The sequence below is a fragment of the Mobula hypostoma genome, chromosome 1 (genome assembly GCF_963921235.1).
Source record: "Mobula hypostoma chromosome 1, sMobHyp1.1, whole genome shotgun sequence".
NCBI lineage: Eukaryota > Metazoa > Chordata > Chondrichthyes > Myliobatiformes > Myliobatidae > Mobula > Mobula hypostoma.
Window position 1 is genome coordinate 185,743,415 of NC_086097.1, and position 18,474 is coordinate 185,761,888.

The window sequence follows — 18,474 nt, forward strand, 5'->3', positions numbered from 1 at the left end:
GCACCTTATAGAGCCTCAACATCACATCCCTGCTCCTATACTCTATTCCTCTAGAAATAAATGCCAACATTGCATTCGCCTTCTTCACCACCGACTCAACCTGGAGGTTAACCTTAAGGGTATCCTGTACGAGGACTCCCAAGTCCCGTTGCATCTCAGAACTTTGAATTCTCTCCCCATTTAAATAATAGTCTTCCCGTTTATTTCTTCTGCCAAAGTGCATAACCATACACTTTCCAACATTGTACTTCATTTGCCACTTCTTTGCCCATTCTTCCAATCTATCCAAGTCTCTCTGCAGACTCTCCATTTCCTCAGCACTACCGGCCCCTCCACCTATCTTCGTATCGTCAGCAAACTTAGCCACAAAACCATCTATTCCATAATCCAAATCGTTGATGTATAAGGTAAAAAGAAGAGGCCTCAACATGGACCCCTGTGGGACACCGCTGGTAACTGGCAGCCAACCAGAATAGGATCCCTTTATTCCCACTCTCTGTTTCCTGCCAATCAGCCAAAGCTCTATCCACGTACTTAACTCTCCCGTAATTCCATGAGCTCTATCTTGTTAAGTAGCCTCATGTGTGGCACCTTGTCAAAGGCCTTCTGAAAATCCAAATATGCAACATCCACTGCATCTCCCTTGTCTAGCCTACTTGTAATTTCCTCAAAAAATTGTAATAGGTTTATCAGGCAGGATTTTCCTTAAAGGAATCCATGCTGAGTTCTACCTATCTTAACATATGCCTCCAGGCACTCTGTAACCTCATCCTTGACAATCGACTCCAACAACTTCGCAAAGACCGATGTCAAGCTAATAGGTCTATAATTTCCTTTTTGCTTCCTTGCCCCCTTCTTAAATAGTAGAGTGACATTTGCAATCTTCCAGTCCTCTGGAACCATGCCAGAATCTATCGACTTTTGAAAGATCATCGCTAATGCCTCCGCAATCTCCACAGCTACTTCCTTCAGAACACGAGGGTGCATTCCATCTGGTCCGGGAGATTTATCTACCTTTAGACTATTCAGCTTCCTGAGTACTTTCTCTGTCGTAATTGTGACTGCGCACACTTCTCTTCCCTGCCACCCTTGACTGTCCAGTATACTGCTGATGTCTTCCTCAGTGAAGACTGATACAAAATACTCATTCAGTTCCTCTGCCATCTCCTTATCTCCAATTACAATTTCTCCAGCATCATTTTCTATCGGTCCTATATCTACTCTCACCTGTCTTTTACTCTTTATATACTTGAAAAAGCTTTTAGTATCCTCTTTGATATTATTTGCTAGCTTCCTTTCATAGTTAATCTTTTCCCTCTTAATGACCCTAGTTTCCTTTTGTAAGCTTTTAAAAACTTCCCAATCCTCTGTCTTCCCACTAATTTTTGCTTCATTGTATGCCCTCTGCTTTAACTTTGGCTTTGACTTATCTTGTCAACCACGGTTGCATCCTTTTTCCACTCGAAAATTTCTTCTTTTTTGGAATATACCTGTCTTCCACCTTCCTCACTTCTCGCATAAACTCCAGCCACTGCTGCTCTGCTGTCTTTCCCGCCAGTGTCCCTTTCCAGTCAACTTTGGCCAGTTCCTCTGTCATGCCACTGTAATTTCCTTTACTCCACGAAATACCGACACATCAGATTTCGGCTTCTCTTTTTCAAATTTCACAGTGAACTCAATCATGTTTTGATCACTGCCTCCTAAGGATTCCTTCACCTCAGTCTGTCTAATCACCTCCGGTTCATTACACAATACCCAATCCAGTACAGCCGATCCCCTAGTGGGCTCGACAACAAGCTGTTCTAAAAAGCCATCTCACAGACATTCTACAAATTCTCTCTCTTGAGATCCAGTGCCGACCTGATTTTCCCAATCCACTCGCATGTTAAAATCCCCCACAATTATCATAACACTGCCCTTCTGACAAGCCTTTTCTATTTCCTGTTGTAATTTGTAGTCCACATCGCTGCAGCTGTTTGGAAGCCTGTATATAACTGCCATCAGGGTTCTTTTACCCCTGCGATTTCTTAGCTCAACCCATAAATATTCTGCGCCTTCCGATCCTATATCACCTCTTTCTAATGATTTAATATCATTTCTTACCAGTAAAGCCATGCCTCCCCCTCTGCCTACCTTCCTATCCTTCCGATACACTGTGTATCCTTGGACGTTCAGCTCCCAGAGACATGCATCCTTTAGCCACGTCTCAGTGATGGCCACAATATCATACCTGCCAATCTGTAGCTGTACAACAAGATCATCCACCTTATTCCTTATGCTGCATGCATTTAAGTATAACACCTTAAGACCAGTATTTGGTACTTTTCGCTTTGGTTTCACTGCAACTTTATTGCACTGCAACTCATCCCAATGGCTACAAATTTGCCCCATCACCTGCCTATCTTTCCTGACATCTTTACTGCTCACTATCTTAGATTTATTTCTGTTTTCCCCTTCCTCCGCTCTATCATTCTGGTTCCCATCCCCTTGCCAAATTTGTTTAAACCCTCCTTAACAGCTCTATTAAACTTTCCCGCCAGGATATTGGTCCCCTTCGGGTTCAGGTGTAACTTGTCCTTTTTGAACAGGTCATACTTCCCCCAGAAGAGATCCCAATTATCCAAGAAACTGAAGCCCTGCCCCTTGCACCAGTCTCTGAGCCACACATTCATCTGCCTGATCCTGCTATTCTTGCCCTTGCTAGCACGTGGCACAGGTAGCAATCCCGAGATTACTACCCTGGAGGTTCTGCTTCTCAGCTTCCTTCCTAACTCCCGGAAATCTCTCTTCAGGACCTCCTCCGTTGTCCTATCTATGTCATTGGTACCAACATGTACCAAGACAACTGGCTGCTCACCCTCCCCCTTCAGAATATTCTGGACCCGATCCAAGACATCCCGTACCCTGGCACCTGGGAGGCAACACACCATGCGGGTATCTCTATCAGGCTCACAGAATCTCCTGTCCATTCCTCTGACTATGGAATCCCCTATGACTACCGCATTCCTCTTCTCCCTCCTTCTCTCCTGCACAACAGCGCCAGGCTCAGTGCCAGAGACCTGGTCACCGTGGGCGTCCCTTGTCAGGTCATCCCCCTCAACAGCATCCAGAATAAGATATTTGTTGCTGAGGGGGATAGCCACAGGTGTGCTCTGCACTATCCAGGCATATCCCTTCCCTCTCTAGACAGTGACCCAGTTTTCTGACCCCTGTAGCCTAGGGATGACTACCTCCCTGTAGCTCCTGTCTATCACCTCTTCACTTTCCCTAACACGGTCTCTGAGGAGCTGCATCTCGGTGCACCTGGCGCAGATGTGGCCATCAGGGAGGCTGGAGGTCTCCTAGGATTACCACATCTGACACCCTGAGCTAAGCACTAACCCTACAGGCATGCTATCTAATTCTACAGGAATGAAACAGGAAAAATAAGTCTACTCACCCACTTACCTCGCCAAACAGAAGAACTTTTTAAACCGTTAGCTTGTACCGTTAGCTGTGAGAGCTCTGCTGCTCCTGTCTGTCCGGGCCAATTTCCGAAGGGGGGAGGGGAGAAAAGAAAAGTTGGTGCCTCGCTCTCGCCTCTTCCCGTTTACCGCCGAAGCCCGTTGAAGCCAAAGCCCTACACTCTGCTACCGCTTACTCCGCTGCCTGCTCTGACAGCTGCCGAAAGGACACCCCTTTAGAACTGAGATGAAGCATTTTAACCCAGAGGGTGGAAGTTGGGGGCAAAGTTGACAAGGTTGATGAGCTCAGCATGGCTGCAGGAAGCAGCATCAATGCAATCATCAACGTAGCATAGGAAGAGTTGGGGAGCGATGCTGGTGTAGGCTTGAAACATGAGCCTACATAGCTTACGAAAAGGCATGCGTAGCTGGGACCCATGTGAGAGTCCATGGTTTGAAGGGAGGAGTGGAAGGAGAAATTATTTGGATCATGTGGGGATTAATCAAACCTTTTGTGATTTTTATTCTTCTTTATATCAATCAGAGTCTCCTCGAGATTCTAAATATATGAATGATTTTTTAGATAAGTTAGACTTCCCTCAGATTTCACAGGATATGTCTTCTTTATTAGATACTTCCATTACAATGGATGAGATTAAGAATGTTATTTTTTCTATGAATCTGGGGAAAGCTCCTGGCCCTGATGGGTTTACCGTTGAATTTTATAAATGTTTTGCTTCTTTATTGATTCCTTGGCTCTATAAGGTTTTTGAGGCTTCTTTGAAACTTGGTAAACTTCCGGAATCTTTTAATAGAGCATCAATTTCTTTAATACTAAAGAAGGATAAAGACCCTGCTCAATGTGCATCTTATAGACCAATATCTTTATTAAATGTTGATTCTAAAGTTTTTTCTAAGTTATTAGCAAATAGACTAGAAAAAGTACTTCCTTCTATTATTTCGGAAGACCAAACAGGTTTTATTAAAGGTCGTTACTCTTTTTATAATATTCGTACATTGTTAAATATCGTTTATACTCCCTCACAAAATGTTCCTGAGTGTGTTATTTCTTTAGATGCCGAGAAAGCTTTTGATAGAGTAGAATGGCCTTATTTATTTAAGGTGCTTGAAATGTTTAATTTTAGCTTGAAATTTATATCCTGGATTAAACTGTTATATCACTCCCCTGTAGCCTCGGTTCGTACTAACTCCTTAAACTCACCTTTTTTTCCTCTCTTTCGTGGTACTCGACAAGGCTGTCCTCTTAGTCCCCTATTATTTGATATTGCATTAGAACCTCTTGCAATTGCTATTCGAGAATCTTCAAATATTACTGGGATAACTCGGGGATTAAAGTCCCATAAATTATCACTCTATGCTGATGATTTACTTTTATATATTTCTAATCCTGAGAGATCCATTCCTGCTGTTTTAGAGTTATTAGCACAATTTGGTCTTTTCTCAGGTTATAAATTAAATCTTAGTAAGAGTGAACTTTTTCCGATTAATAAACATCTTCCCTTATATTATAAATTTCCATTTAAATTGATTAATAATTACTTTTCATATCTTGGGATTAAAATTACTTGTAAACATAAAGATTTATTTAAGACTAACTTTTTACCATTAATAGACCATATTACTCAACTTTCATCTAAATGGTTTCCCTTATATTTAACTTTGATTGGTCGTATTAATGCAGTTAAGATGTTTTTTTTGCCAAAATTTTTATATGTGTTTCAGGCATTACCAATTTTCGTTCCTAAATCTTTTTTTGATAAAGTTGACTCTAAAATTTCTTCATTTATTTGGCAGAATAAGAATCCGAGACTGGGTAAAATACATTTACAGAAAGCTAAGAGAGATGGAGGTTTAGCATTACCTAACTTTAGATTTTATTATTGGGCTATTAATATTCGACATATGAAATTTTGGTTACTTGACCGGGACATACTATCTATTCCTAAATGGGTAGCATTGGAATTACAATCTGTTCAGGGTTATACACTTGGTTCTATTTTAGGTTCCTCTCTTCCTTTTGATTCGAAACGCCTTAAGCAGGTCTCTAACCCGATAGTTAAATATGCTTTGCGCATTTGGTTTCAATTCAGAAAATTTTTTGATCTTAATCAATTCGGGTTAGCGATTCCTATTTTAGGTAACATATTTTTTCCTCCCTCTTTTACGGATCGCGCTTTTCAAACTTGGAAGACTAAGGGTATTTTACGGTTTTTGGATTTATTTTTAGATGGTTCCCTTATGTCTTTTGAACAATTATCTAATAAATATAACTTATCAAGAATACATTTTTTTAGATATTTACAAGTTAGAAATTTCCTAAGTACTATACTTTCTTCCTTTCCAATGCTTCCTCCTATATATATTTTAGATTCGATAATTAACCTTAATCCATGTCAGAAAGGTGCATCGGCTATGATTTATAATATTATTATGAAACTTAGGAAAGCTCCATTTGATAAGATTAGGGTAGATTGGGAACAGGAATTGGGGCTTACCATTTCTGTGGATGATTGGGGGCAGATTTTACAATTAGTTAATACTTCCTCTATTTGTGCTAAACATTCCCTAATTCAATTTAAAGTGGTTCATAGAGCACATATGTCCAAAGATAAGTTAGCGCGTTTTTACTCGCATATTAATCCTTTCTGTGATAGATGTTCGGGGCAGATAGCCTCTTTAACTCATATGTTTTGGTCTTGCCCTACTTTGGAAACTTTTTGGAGAGATATTTTCAATATTATTTCTAAGGTATTAAATATAGATATCTCTCCTCACCCTATTACTGCTATCTTTGGACTACCTAAAATTTCTAGTAATCTTTCCCCTTCAGCCCGTAGAATGATTGCATTTCTTACTTTAATGGCGAAAAGATGTATTTTACAACATTGGAAAGAGCTTAATGCTCCAACTACCTTTTTTTGGTTTTCTCAGACGATTTTATGTTTGAATCTGGAGAAAATTAGAAGTAATCTTTATGATTCTTCATTTAAATTTGAACAGATTTGGGGACCTTTTATTCGATATTTTCATTTAATGTAATATTTACCCTTCTTGTTTTTTTTTTCACTGTTTTAATGGAGGTCGGGATTGAGGACGTGATTTTAAGTTTAACTCTGTTTGGTTTCAAGTTAGCCCATTGCTTTGCTTTGCTTTTAGTTAGTTGCACGGTGGGTTTTTTTTTTGGGGTTTTTTTTTCTTTTTTTTTCCATTGATATATATAAAATCTAGTATACTATTATGTTATCTTGCTTTCTTATGCTTAAATTACATTGTTTGTAGTATTTTCTTTTTGGTATTGTTATCTTTTGGAATTTTATTATACTTTAACATTGTATTAATGTTTATATGGCTTACCTTTTTTGTATACTTACTCAATAAAAAGATTTAAAAAGAAAGGAAGGAGAAATTATTGAGGGTGATGACTAGTTCTGCCAGACGAAGAAGAGTGGTGGTGGAGGGGAACTGGCTGGGTATGTTTCCAGAAAGAACCGGAGAACTTTAAGGCTCTCGTGATGGAGGGTGGATGTGTTAGCAACTGGACATATGTAGTGAAAATAAAATGATCAGGGACAGAGCACTTCAAGTCATTGAAAAGACAAAGAGCAGGTGAAGTGTCATGAATGTAGATAGGGACTGAACCAGGCATTTTTAAAAAATCAACTGTGATTGACACAGACTCAATGGGCCGAATGACGGAATTTTGCTCCTATATCTTGTGGTGTTATGGGATATTTGGAAGAGGGGTAAATGAACATGTGTGCCAGCTTTCCATAAATATTCAGACAACAATATATTTATCTCCATTCCTCTTCAAAGGATAAAAGATCTGATGATCAATGTTTTCAAAGCTGTTGATAGCAGAGACATATGATCTTTTGCAGGAAGAGCTTCAACCATGCACCTCTGTCTGGATGGCTCTGACTATGTAGGTGAAGATCTTTGATTTATTTCACACATAGTCTCTAAATAATTCCAGGCAGGAGTGGCTGATCTTTGCAACGTATCACAGTTTACTGAGCACCACAGGTCATTGATACTCCATATTCAAACAAAATAGATTCTTTATCCTTTGGCAGTAACCATTATGCATAATAAGGGAAATATTTGTTTCAAGCTCCTCTTTGGAAAGAAATTCAATGTGTATTGCACACTGAGCATACATTGTAGGTGACCACGAGAAGGAAATTCTCTTGTGCTAAATGTACTTCTCTTGTACCTGCAAAATTCACCTGACACTTTCAATTTTAGGTAATGGCCAATGTCACACTGAGGAAGGATCAGATCCTGGGAATAAGGCATATCTTCTTTATATGATTGTCTTCTTTTCCCTACTGCAATTAATATAGGAAGAGCTTCATTGTAATATTTACGGTATTACCAAGACCATCAAGAATGTTGTCGTCTCCAAATTGACATTCCTACGCAAAAACAGAGACCCCATGCTGGGGAGATTATAATGGGGCCAGGAGACAACAATAAAGTGCAATGAAAATTGCATGCTTTTTCACCTTACCTTTTCTCAGCTCTTTGTTAAGGAGCAACACACAAAAAGTGCTGGAGGAAAAATGCAGGCCAGGCAGCATCTATGAAAAAGAGTACAGTCGATGTTTCGGCCTGAAACCCTTTGGCAGGACTGTACTACGGCTTGTACCCTTTTCCATAGATGCTGCTTGGCCTGCGGAGTACTTACAGCATTTTGTGTGTGTTGCTCAGATTTCCAGCATCTGGAGATTTTCTTTTGTTTGTCTCTGTTAAGGATGAACAATTCTCCTCAAGCAACATGAGCCTCTGTGACCCAAAGGGTATTCTCTGTTCTCTTTGTAGGATATTGTTGACAAACATCCTGCAAGAATAAAGAAGGAGTTAATATCAAAGTTTCAGTAATAATGTGATTTTCAATACACAGTTGTTGTGATTAAGCTTGTGTGTCCTGCATGTTGTTCAGAATACCTGATATGAACAGCAGCTATCGTGTGTGTGTGTGTGTGTGTGTGTGTGTGTGTGTGTGTGTGTGTTTATATATATACACACACACATGCACACACTTATGTTGATGAGATGGGAAGAAGTGCAGAGCCTGTGACTAAAATGAGGATGACTAAGGACATCGCCCAATTGTTTGAGTGTGTGTGCTTGTAAATAAATTGATCTGTGAGTTACATAAAGGTTGCTCTTATGAGATCAGGTTCTAGAAGTCAAAGTGCAAATGTTGACAAAATAAGTGAAATAGGGTTCTGCTCCCAGGTTCACTGATACCTACGTCTGGTGGTTATTCCTGCTTCCTTCTGATACCTCCTCCTCTTCAGCTCTCATCCTGGGGTCTACCTGCAGTGCAATCAGGATTACTAGCAGAGCACAGGATAGACACTCCTTTTCAAGTGCATTCCATTTGTAGGTTGCATCTACAGACATCCCACCTCTCGCAGAAGTTCTGGGAGTCTCCCGCATATTGATAGCGGCTCCCTGATGCCTGCAAATTATATACAATATCCCGGAAATTGATTTTTTTGAGTGCAAGTGAGGGAGAGGGAGAGAGACAGAGAGAGCGAGTGACTGACGTAGTGAGAGGGTGAAAGAGAGAGCATCCTGATTGGTCTCTCTTTGTGCTAGGTAGACCTATCAATTTTCTCTGTGGGCGGGCTTTAGTCGACACCTCTCTCCCTCTCTTTCATTGTCCATCAGTTCAGTTTAGTGTCTTGCAGCACCATGGCAGAGTGTTCCAAAAAGAGAAAATGTAAAATGTACTTCACCCCAGACTAATAGGGGTCAAAAATGACAGTATTGCTCGCTGCACTGTTTGCAACAGTGACTTTTCTATTGCCCATGGTGGGTTAGGACTGTAAAAGACATGTTGAGGTGAGTTTAACAGGTGTCATTCATTCATTAGTGTAGCTAACGTTATTTAAACTAGCTGACTAGCTGCTAAGGAGCTACTCTATTGATGTCCTGCGTGATGAGGCCAAGCTCCCTGTAGACTTGCTTAAAGTTGTAATAGAGTAAAAAAAAATGACTGCATAATAACATAATATAATATAAGTACATATTTTAATGTCACATTTTCTGCATAAGACAATATAATAAGGATACACCTTATGCTTTTAGGGACCACAACATATTAGGGAGGCTGAGCGCAGGGAAGGCTGCTCAAGTATTTCACAGTCCTTTTCAGCAGAAAACCAAAGACTGAAGAGAAGGTCGACCGGGAGGTGGGGGGGTTGGGGGTGGATATGGGGATGTGGGGGGGGAGGCGCGTGGGGGTGGTAGTGCTACCTCCCTGAAATGAGTTTTTGCAGGGTGGGATGTCTGCATTTAGTAAATGGTACAATGTTAAATTGTATGCAAAATAAAATGAGAGATGCTGAATAGAGTTGAGCAATGAAAGAAACAAAAATTGAAAAGAAATTTAATTGGCCACAACAGTTACTAGATACTAAAAGGAGTATTCATGTTTTTTTAAGCTTAAACTTTCAATGCCGGAAATCTTGTTTGGCACTAATTAAGACTTGTAGACACATTAAAAATCACTTGCACATCAATGTACAGGCCTTGACCTTTCCCTGGCATGTTTAGTGGATAACTGGACTGACTTCATGCATTTCATTTATCTGATCACTGCGTGTCTTGGCAAGCCAAAAATTCACGAGTGAGCTAATTTCCTTCAATAATAATCCTGAACATTGAAAGCCTTATGGTTATGTGGCCAATATTATTGGGGACTTGATTTCACTTTGTGTAGAAGGAATAACATTATTCTAAATTAGGTTCTTAGCTAAAGGCATCACTAGTAGGTCTGAATTTATTAATTCCTTGGTATTCTGAGAAGGCAAGATTGCAATTATTTTTGTCAAATTAATCTCAAAATTTGTCAAATTTATATATAGGGTAATATTTTCATTTAGTTGTAAGGTGCATTTGTAAACCAATTAACTGTTGGTAAGAGTTCAGCAGTTATCATAGCTATTTTCCCTGAAACCAGCCCACAAATTACCAGGTTTATTAAATACAAAGAGCAAAACTTTAATAGATAAATAGGTAAGAACACTGAAAATAGTGAAAGAATAGTGGAATGATTATTTAACAAATTGATGATGAGCATTATAAGCATAATTTCTATAAACTTATGATGCCCATTATCAGTTTGAGAAAATGCTATTCCTAAACTGGGAGTAGAGCTAATGGTTGTATTAGAAATTCTGTTTAATTCCCAATTTGTTTTTTTTCTGCTTTATATCTTTGTTTTTATCTGAGCAGCAAAGCAAATACATGAAATATGCAGACTATTGTGAAAAGTAACCAGTGTTTAAAACTTTGCAGACTATTTCAAGTGGATATGTACAACGGGAAACCAAGTGGAGTAATATTCCATCATTTAGAAGCAAACATGATCTGAAAGAACGACCAATTGAAAGACGTCATTCTGGTCAGGGAGATGGCACAAAGAAGGGTAATTTCATCAAATATGCGTTTAGATAGTATTAAAAAGTCTCTTTAATCTATGAAATAAATTGTAATAATTTTCTGCTGAAGCCCCCATTCCAGAATAAGTGAACTAAAGAAAAGCTCTGATCAGTTAAAATCCTTAGTCCTCTTCCTTCAGAATTTTCTGCTTCTTGTGCTATAAATCTTTGTGATATTAATGTTTTAGCTTAGGTTAATTTAAAACATTCCAAGTTTTATATTTAATTATTAATCCAAAATTGAGCTAATTCTGATCTGACTTTGCCTACTTTCTGTTGTAATAGAAAGGAGACATGTTCTCTGTGATCAAGTAAAAAATGTAGCCATTACAAAGAGTGGAACCGTTTTGTTTAGCTACTGAAGGCATATATTTTTATAATATACAAAATGGAAGTACAATAGGATACAGTTTATAAATAAGCACACTTAAATGAGAATGCTTATGAAAGGGCACATTATTTATTTTAAATTATAGTATAGCAGCTACAATAATGAGAACGATTAATTTCCAAAATTGTTTTATTTTACTGAAATGCTGAATATAAAGTAATATTTAATTATTACTGATGTTAACCTTCAGTTGATGAAAATATCTCTAGACAATATGGTAAAATTTAGGAAACCATCCAATGGAGAATGCAAAATTCCTAGGCTGGAGAAAATATAAAAATAGTGAACCAGGGCTTGGTTACACACTGCAGGTTGAGAGGCTATAGAAACTGTTAATTAAAGAAAACTGAGTGTTGCCATCTCACAACAATAAGTGCAACACTCAGTTTTCTTTAATTAACAAAGGAAATGCTTTTGGTATTAGGATTACATTATAACTATGTAGATGTTAACATGTAATACATGAAATATGTTGCTATTGCTTAATTTTGATCTCATCAAAATGGCACATGATATGAGGCAAGAAATAGCACTTGATAGCTATGAAGGCTTTGTAATTTTCTTTTTTCTTGGATTACAGTTTTGCCTCAATTATATTTTACAATATCATTTAACTATTTCAGTAATTAAGTTTAATTTCGTGTTTGTAATCATATCTCCTTTTACAAAGATGGACAATGGAGAGGCAGTAATTCAGGTCATATTTGCTGACTAAGAGGATGGCATCATTTTAAAATTAATACTTTGAAGACTTGTATTTTAGTTTCTTTGTTAAAATATTGTGGCCTAAAAAATTAAATCACATAGGTCAGATTTTTGTTTTATTTAAACCAGTAGGTCACCGTAGGTGTTCAATTTTATTTACAGGTGTAAGTTGCAGTTAGAGATTGCAGAGACTAGGGCTTTATTCCCCGGAACGTAGGACATTGAGGGGTGACCTGATAGAGGTATATAATATCATGGGGGGCATAGACAGGGTGAAACCAGATAGTCTGGAGAGGAGTTGCTAAAAAGGAGGGTATAGGTTTAAAGTCAGAAGCAAGAAATTTAAATAGGATGTAAGGGGTAGCTCTTCAGACAAACAGTGGTGCATATTTACAAAGAGCCGCTATAAATAGTTGAGCCAGGCACATTTGCAATGTTTAAGAACCGTTTAGATAAGTACATGGATAGGAAAGGTTTAGAGAGCCAAATGTGTTTAGGTGGGACTAGCCCGCTGGGCAGCAAGGTTGATGTGGTTGAGTTGGCTGAAGGGCCTGTTTCCATGCTGTACAACTCAAAGACTCTGAGATATTGTAGTATATCTGCATATCGTAATATTGTAGTATATTGAATTGGGCCTTTCCATTCATGGTTCACATACGTGCCAAAAATATGCAGAATACACTGCAGTCAATCATTGTATAACATTAATTAGTTATCTGCATATTTAGTGTCAGTCATGGAAAGGTGGTGGTGGGGAGGGGGTGATGGGGAAGTGTGAGGGACAAGTTTGAATAGCAAGGGAAGAACTTCCAACAACTGTCTGCAAACAATCTTAATTACTTACAAATATTTTGGATATATAATTCAAGGAGATCTACTTAGATTCCTGAGGTTATTTTGTACTAAATTGAATTGAATTGGCTTTATTTCTTAGATTCTTCATATACATGAGGAGTAAAAATCTTTACGTTACATCTCTACCTAAATGTGCAATTTATAGTTATTTATAATAAATAGTATGCACAACACGACAGTCAATATAACATAGAAATACAATTGTATGAGGATAAATTAATCAGTCTGATGGCCTGGTGGAAGAAGCTGTCCTGGAGCCTGTTGATCCTGGCTTTTATGTTGTGGTACCATTTCCGAGATGGTAGCAGCTGCAACAGTTTGTGGTTGGGGTGACTCAGATCTCCAATGATCCTTCAGACCCTTTTTATGCACCTGTCTTTGTAAACGTCCTGAATAGTGGGAAGTTCACATCTACAGATGCGCTGGGCTGTCCACACCACTCTTTGCAGTGTCCTGCGATTAAGGGAAGTACAGTTCCCACACCAGGCAGCAATGCAGCCAGTCAGGATGCACTCAATTGTGCCCCTGTAGAAAGCTCTTAGGATGTCGGGGCCCATACCATACTTCTTCAAACGTCTGAGGTGAAAGAGGCACTTTTGTGCCTTTTTCACCATACAGCCAGTATGTACGGACCACGTGAGATCATTGGTGATGTGTATGCTGAGGAACTTAAAGCTGTTCTCCCTCTCAAACCCAGATCAATTGATGTCAATAGGGGTTAGCCTGGCTCCATTCCTCCTGTCGTGCACAACCAGCTCCTTTGTTTTTGCAACATTGAGGGAGAGGTTGTTTTGTTGACAAGAAGACAGGTGGCTGGGAGTGAGGTGCAAGTAAATGGTGAGAGGACATGAGGAAATACATAAGCATAATCAAAAGATAAACTGTTTTCACATTTAAGGAAAAATCTATTGGGAAGCTAAGATTTTGAAAGATCAAAACACGTGCTTACTGAGATCTGTAATCTTTTACAATATACAGAGCCCCAGTCCCAAACCTGCATGTGGTAAATGCTTGTTCTTGGAGGTAACAGTCACAGTGACTCTGATCAGCTTAGCTTCGGATCAGTTTGCAATAGAACCGCTGACATCACTGCATTCATAATACATAATAATGTGATAAAAATTCTCCATTTGAATTTATTCTCCCTTCTTTTAAAAAATGAGCAGCAGCAGCGGTGACATTTAGATCTTAACAGATAGTGGAATTGATGTTTTTGAGGTTGTAGTTCATAGGCATAGTATTATGGGATAAAAATATTTGAATCTATAACTTTTGATTTCTTGTGTGAGGTCCTGCGGGTGATGAGGAGTGCTAATAGAAAGAAATGCATGGTGCTTTTGAGGTAGGTGTGCAAGGCCCCCTGTTTCATTTTGTCTATTTTCCTTCTCAGTAATCAACACATGAAGAAGAGTCATGTCACATTATTGGAGTAATAGTTAAAGGAGTAGCCAGAAAAATGGGGAGAACAAAGTACCTTGCAGTGGAAAGTGTGTTGAAGCATCTACTTTGGATGTGTTGCCAGTTTATGCCTAATTGCCTTGTGGTTCGGATAAGTACAGGACACCATTAAATAAGGGCTTATACAAACTGGCAGTTCATGCATTTGGCAAAAATTTACCAACAATTGAATTTAGGCTGATGCTTTAGCATGCAAAGAGCATCTCCAACATTTTTGCTATGATAATAAAATGCATTGCTGTTGTGCATTTCCTCAACTTTAGCACCTTAAGGGCCAACAATGAGCAAATGCTAATTTGGACCAAGTACTAAATTACTGAGATTACATATCCTGGATCAAAATTTTCAACTCTGATATGAATAAAAGCAAATAATATTGCATTGACAACTGTAAGGCCTATGATGATGCTGAAGTTGGGACTGAGGTGATTGATGAAGAAGGATGCTGCAGAATGCAGGAAGATATCAGTGGCTCTTTCAGATGGCAAATGGAATTTAGTTCAGAGTAGTAGGAAGTCATGCATTTGGGGATGGCAAATAAGGCAAGTAGAAGCCTCAATAAGTAAAAATATAGTTGAACCTTACAAAATATGTTGATGGTATGAAAATTGCAAGACAGTTTGAGAACTGGTGATACAACCTTTCTTAGCAGAGATGTAGAATATGAGAAAACAAATTATGTTGCACATGCACAGTAGATCAGTAGAGCTACTAGGACTTGATGTTTCAATCCCTATGGTAAATTGGCACTCTTGATGTTGGCAATGGGCTTGGAGTGGTGACAGGGAGGGTAGGTACGTCATCGGGGTCATTAGGTGGGCACCCTCCTTCTTTGACGTTTCGTTGATAAGCCCACAATGTCTCCAGAGGGCTCAACTGTGCTACCTGGCATCTCAGATACACCCCTCTCAGTTCCATACACTCTTATCTTCACCTTGCAGCCCAGTTGTTGTCTTTCCTTTTAATCCAAGTCCAATTGCTGCTTCCTTCTGCTGTGTTTGACAAGGACTTGATTGCTTGTTGGAGGGAGTGACCCCTCACCCCCATTTTCTTCAATAGACTGGTTGTAGATGTAGCAACGAATCCCCTGCATCCCACTTCTACAGGGAAAATCTTGGTCTTCCAGCCATTCTGGGCAGCTTCAGTTGCCAGTTCAGAGTACTTGGTCTTTTTCCTCTCATAAGCTTCTTCGACACCATCTTCCCATGGTACTGTCAATTCAATGAGTATATTAAACCACAGATGATGTAGAGGAAACTGACCAGTGTAATATAGAAATGAGTTCATTGCAAGGGGTGGTGGTTAAAGAAACAATGAGTGCTTGTAGATATTGGTAGTGAAAGAAAGAGCTGTAGGTGATAAGCAACAAGGAAAATTAATGAAGTTAAAAATATGGCAATAGGTGCTTTGGACTTTTGGTAATGTCTCAGGTAAGATCATAATCTTCAGATAATATTGTCAAGTAAATAATGAATTGTTCCATCTAGTTCTATGTTAATTTTTAGGTTACTTGGTTACTGTAACTTGCCTCTAAGTTGTTAGTGAGTGGTGGAATTCTGGGGGAGTTTATCAGTATCTGGTCTTATATGGAGGGAGGAAGGTGGGATTAACATATATTGCTATTTATTAGGATTGCCCTTCATTGTTTTCTCCAGCTGAGTTGCAGTAGGTCCCATTTGTACCATGGCATTGAAATTCAGCTTCAGCAGTATAGTGCTCAAAGATTACTCTGAGGTATCTAATATATTCATGTTATCTGGTACAAAAGCATCCTAAAATTCTGCAGCAGTATCTACAGGATAGCTTTGAATGCCTTGTCTCCCTGAAACAAGGACAATAAATTAAATGTGGGATCCCACCACTAAGCATATCTTTCCCTCCCCCCCTCTCTCTGCATTCCGCAGGGATCGCTCCCTACACAACTCCCTTGTCCATTCGTCCCCCCCATCCCTCCCCACTGATCTCCCTCCTGGCACTTATCCGTGTAAGCGGAACAAGTGCTACACATGCCCTTACACTTCCTCCCTTACCACCATTCAGGGCCCCAAACAGTCCTTCCAGGTGAGGCATCACTTCACCTGTGAGTCGACTGGGGTGATATACTGCGTCCGGTGCTCCCGATGTGGCCTTTTATATATTGGTGAGACCCGACGCAGACTGGGAGACCGCTTTGCTGAACATCTACGCTCTGTCCGCCAGAGAAAGCAGGATCTCCCAGTGGCCACACATTTTAATTCCACATCCCATTCCCATTCTGACATGTCTATCCACGGCCTCCTCTACTGTAAAGATGAAGCCACACTCAGGTTGGAGGAACAACACCTTATATTCCGTCTGGGTAGCCTCCAACCTGATGGCATGAACATTGACTTCTCTAACTTCCGCTAGGCCCCACCTCCCCCTCGTACCCCAGCTGTTACTCATTTTTATGCACACATTCTTTCTCTCACTCTCCTTTTTCTCCCTCTGTCCCTCTGAATATACCTCTTGCCCATCCTCTGGGTCACCCCCCCCTGTCTTTCTCCCTAGGCCTCCTGTCCCATGATCCTCTCGTATCCCCTTTTGCCTATCACCTGTCCAGCTCTCGGCTCTATCCCTCCCCCTCCTGTCTTCTCCTATCATTTTGGATCTCCCCCTCCCCCTCCAGCTTTCAAATCCCTTACTCACTCTTCCTTCAGTTAGTCCTGACGAAGGGTCTCGGCCTGAAACGTCGACTGCGCTTCTTCCTATAGATGCTGCTTGGCCTGCTGCGTTCACCAGCAACTTTGATGTATGTTGCTTGAATTTCCAGCATCTGCAGAATTCCTGTTGTTGACAATAAATTAAAACCACTTTTACAGAAGATAAATACACCAACCTACTTTATGGGGCGATAAAAGAGAAAATGACAAGAAATAGATGGGTTGCTGTGTTATGAATTTTTATGTTATGAGTCGAAGAAGGAGGTTCATGTAGGGCTGAAACTGATTGGCCAAGGGTGGAAGAGGGTTGGATGTTATGTTTGATGCTTATTAAAATGAATGAACAGGAAATACAGATTACACACCCAGAATATCCCACGGCACATTCCTGATGAAAGTGGCTCTCTGACCACACTGTATAGATATTTTAATATCCGGACTTCGGACCAGTTATTAAGGGGACGTCTTATACAGTGAATAGTAGGGCACTGAGGAGTGCTGTAGAACAAGGGATCTGGGAATACATATCCATAATTCATTGAATGTGGCATCACAGGTAGATAGGGATGCAAAGAAAGCTTTTGGTACATTGATTCATCAATTAAAATATTGAATACAGGACATGGGATGTTAAGTTAAGCTGCATAAGACGTTAGTGAGGCCTAATTTGGAGAATTATGTGCAGTTTTGGTCTTTTACATACAGGAAATATGTAAATAAGGTTGAAAGAGCACAAAAAAAAATTACAAGGATGCTGGATTAGAGGACCTAAGTTATAAGGAAAGGTTAAATAGGTTAGGATTTTATTCGTTGGAACGTAGAAGATTGCAGGGAGATTTGATAGAAGTATACGGTTATGTGTCCACAGTTTCATTTTACTGGGAGTTTATAGTTTCATTTACTGTGGGTGTCACGTGTCCCCAGTTTCGTTTTACTGGGAGTCCACAGTTTCGTTTCTGTGAGCGTTACCTTATGACGTATGCCGACGGTATAAAAGAAATGCGGACATAGTGCTGAGGAGAGTCGAAGGAAAGAGAGAGAGTGAAGACTGCAGACTTCGAGCTATTAGGGAACAGCTCATGATCGAGAAGGGTAAAGTCTAATGCTTACCCATACCCAAAGGATTGGGTTAATCAGTGGCACACTGTGCATTGTGGAGACGTGTCTGTCCTTCGTATGATCCACGGGTGTGGATTTCGTGACAGTCACTTTGTGACATCTCTCTTTGTGGACTTCAGAACAGTATTCCTTGGCTGGGATCTTCGGTAATTGCTTCTTCGTTTACTAGCCATGAAATCTTAGGAATTTGTCATGATCACCTCGTTGCTGCATTGTGAATCCACAAGTCTCTCCTCTCACCTATTTTGTGAATTACTGGGACTCTCTGAACTGCCACTTTAAGACTATGCTTGAGTAAGATTTGTTAAGAACGGGTTCCAAGTTTGACTGTTTGGGAACTTTGG

General features: G+C 39.7%; 1 protein-coding gene across 5 annotated transcripts in view; it reads left to right on the forward strand.

Moving 5' to 3' along the window:
- Window positions 1-18,474, forward strand: part of gra (granulito) — a 128,109-nt gene that overhangs the window by 46,894 nt on the left and 62,741 nt on the right. For all 5 annotated transcript variants that reach the window (XM_063041222.1, XM_063041239.1, XM_063041232.1 and 2 more), the window contains exon 5: window positions 10,779-10,908. In XM_063041222.1, coding sequence (XP_062897292.1) covers window positions 10,779-10,908 — 130 coding nt within the window. The remainder of the gene's footprint in view (window positions 1-10,778; window positions 10,909-18,474) is intronic.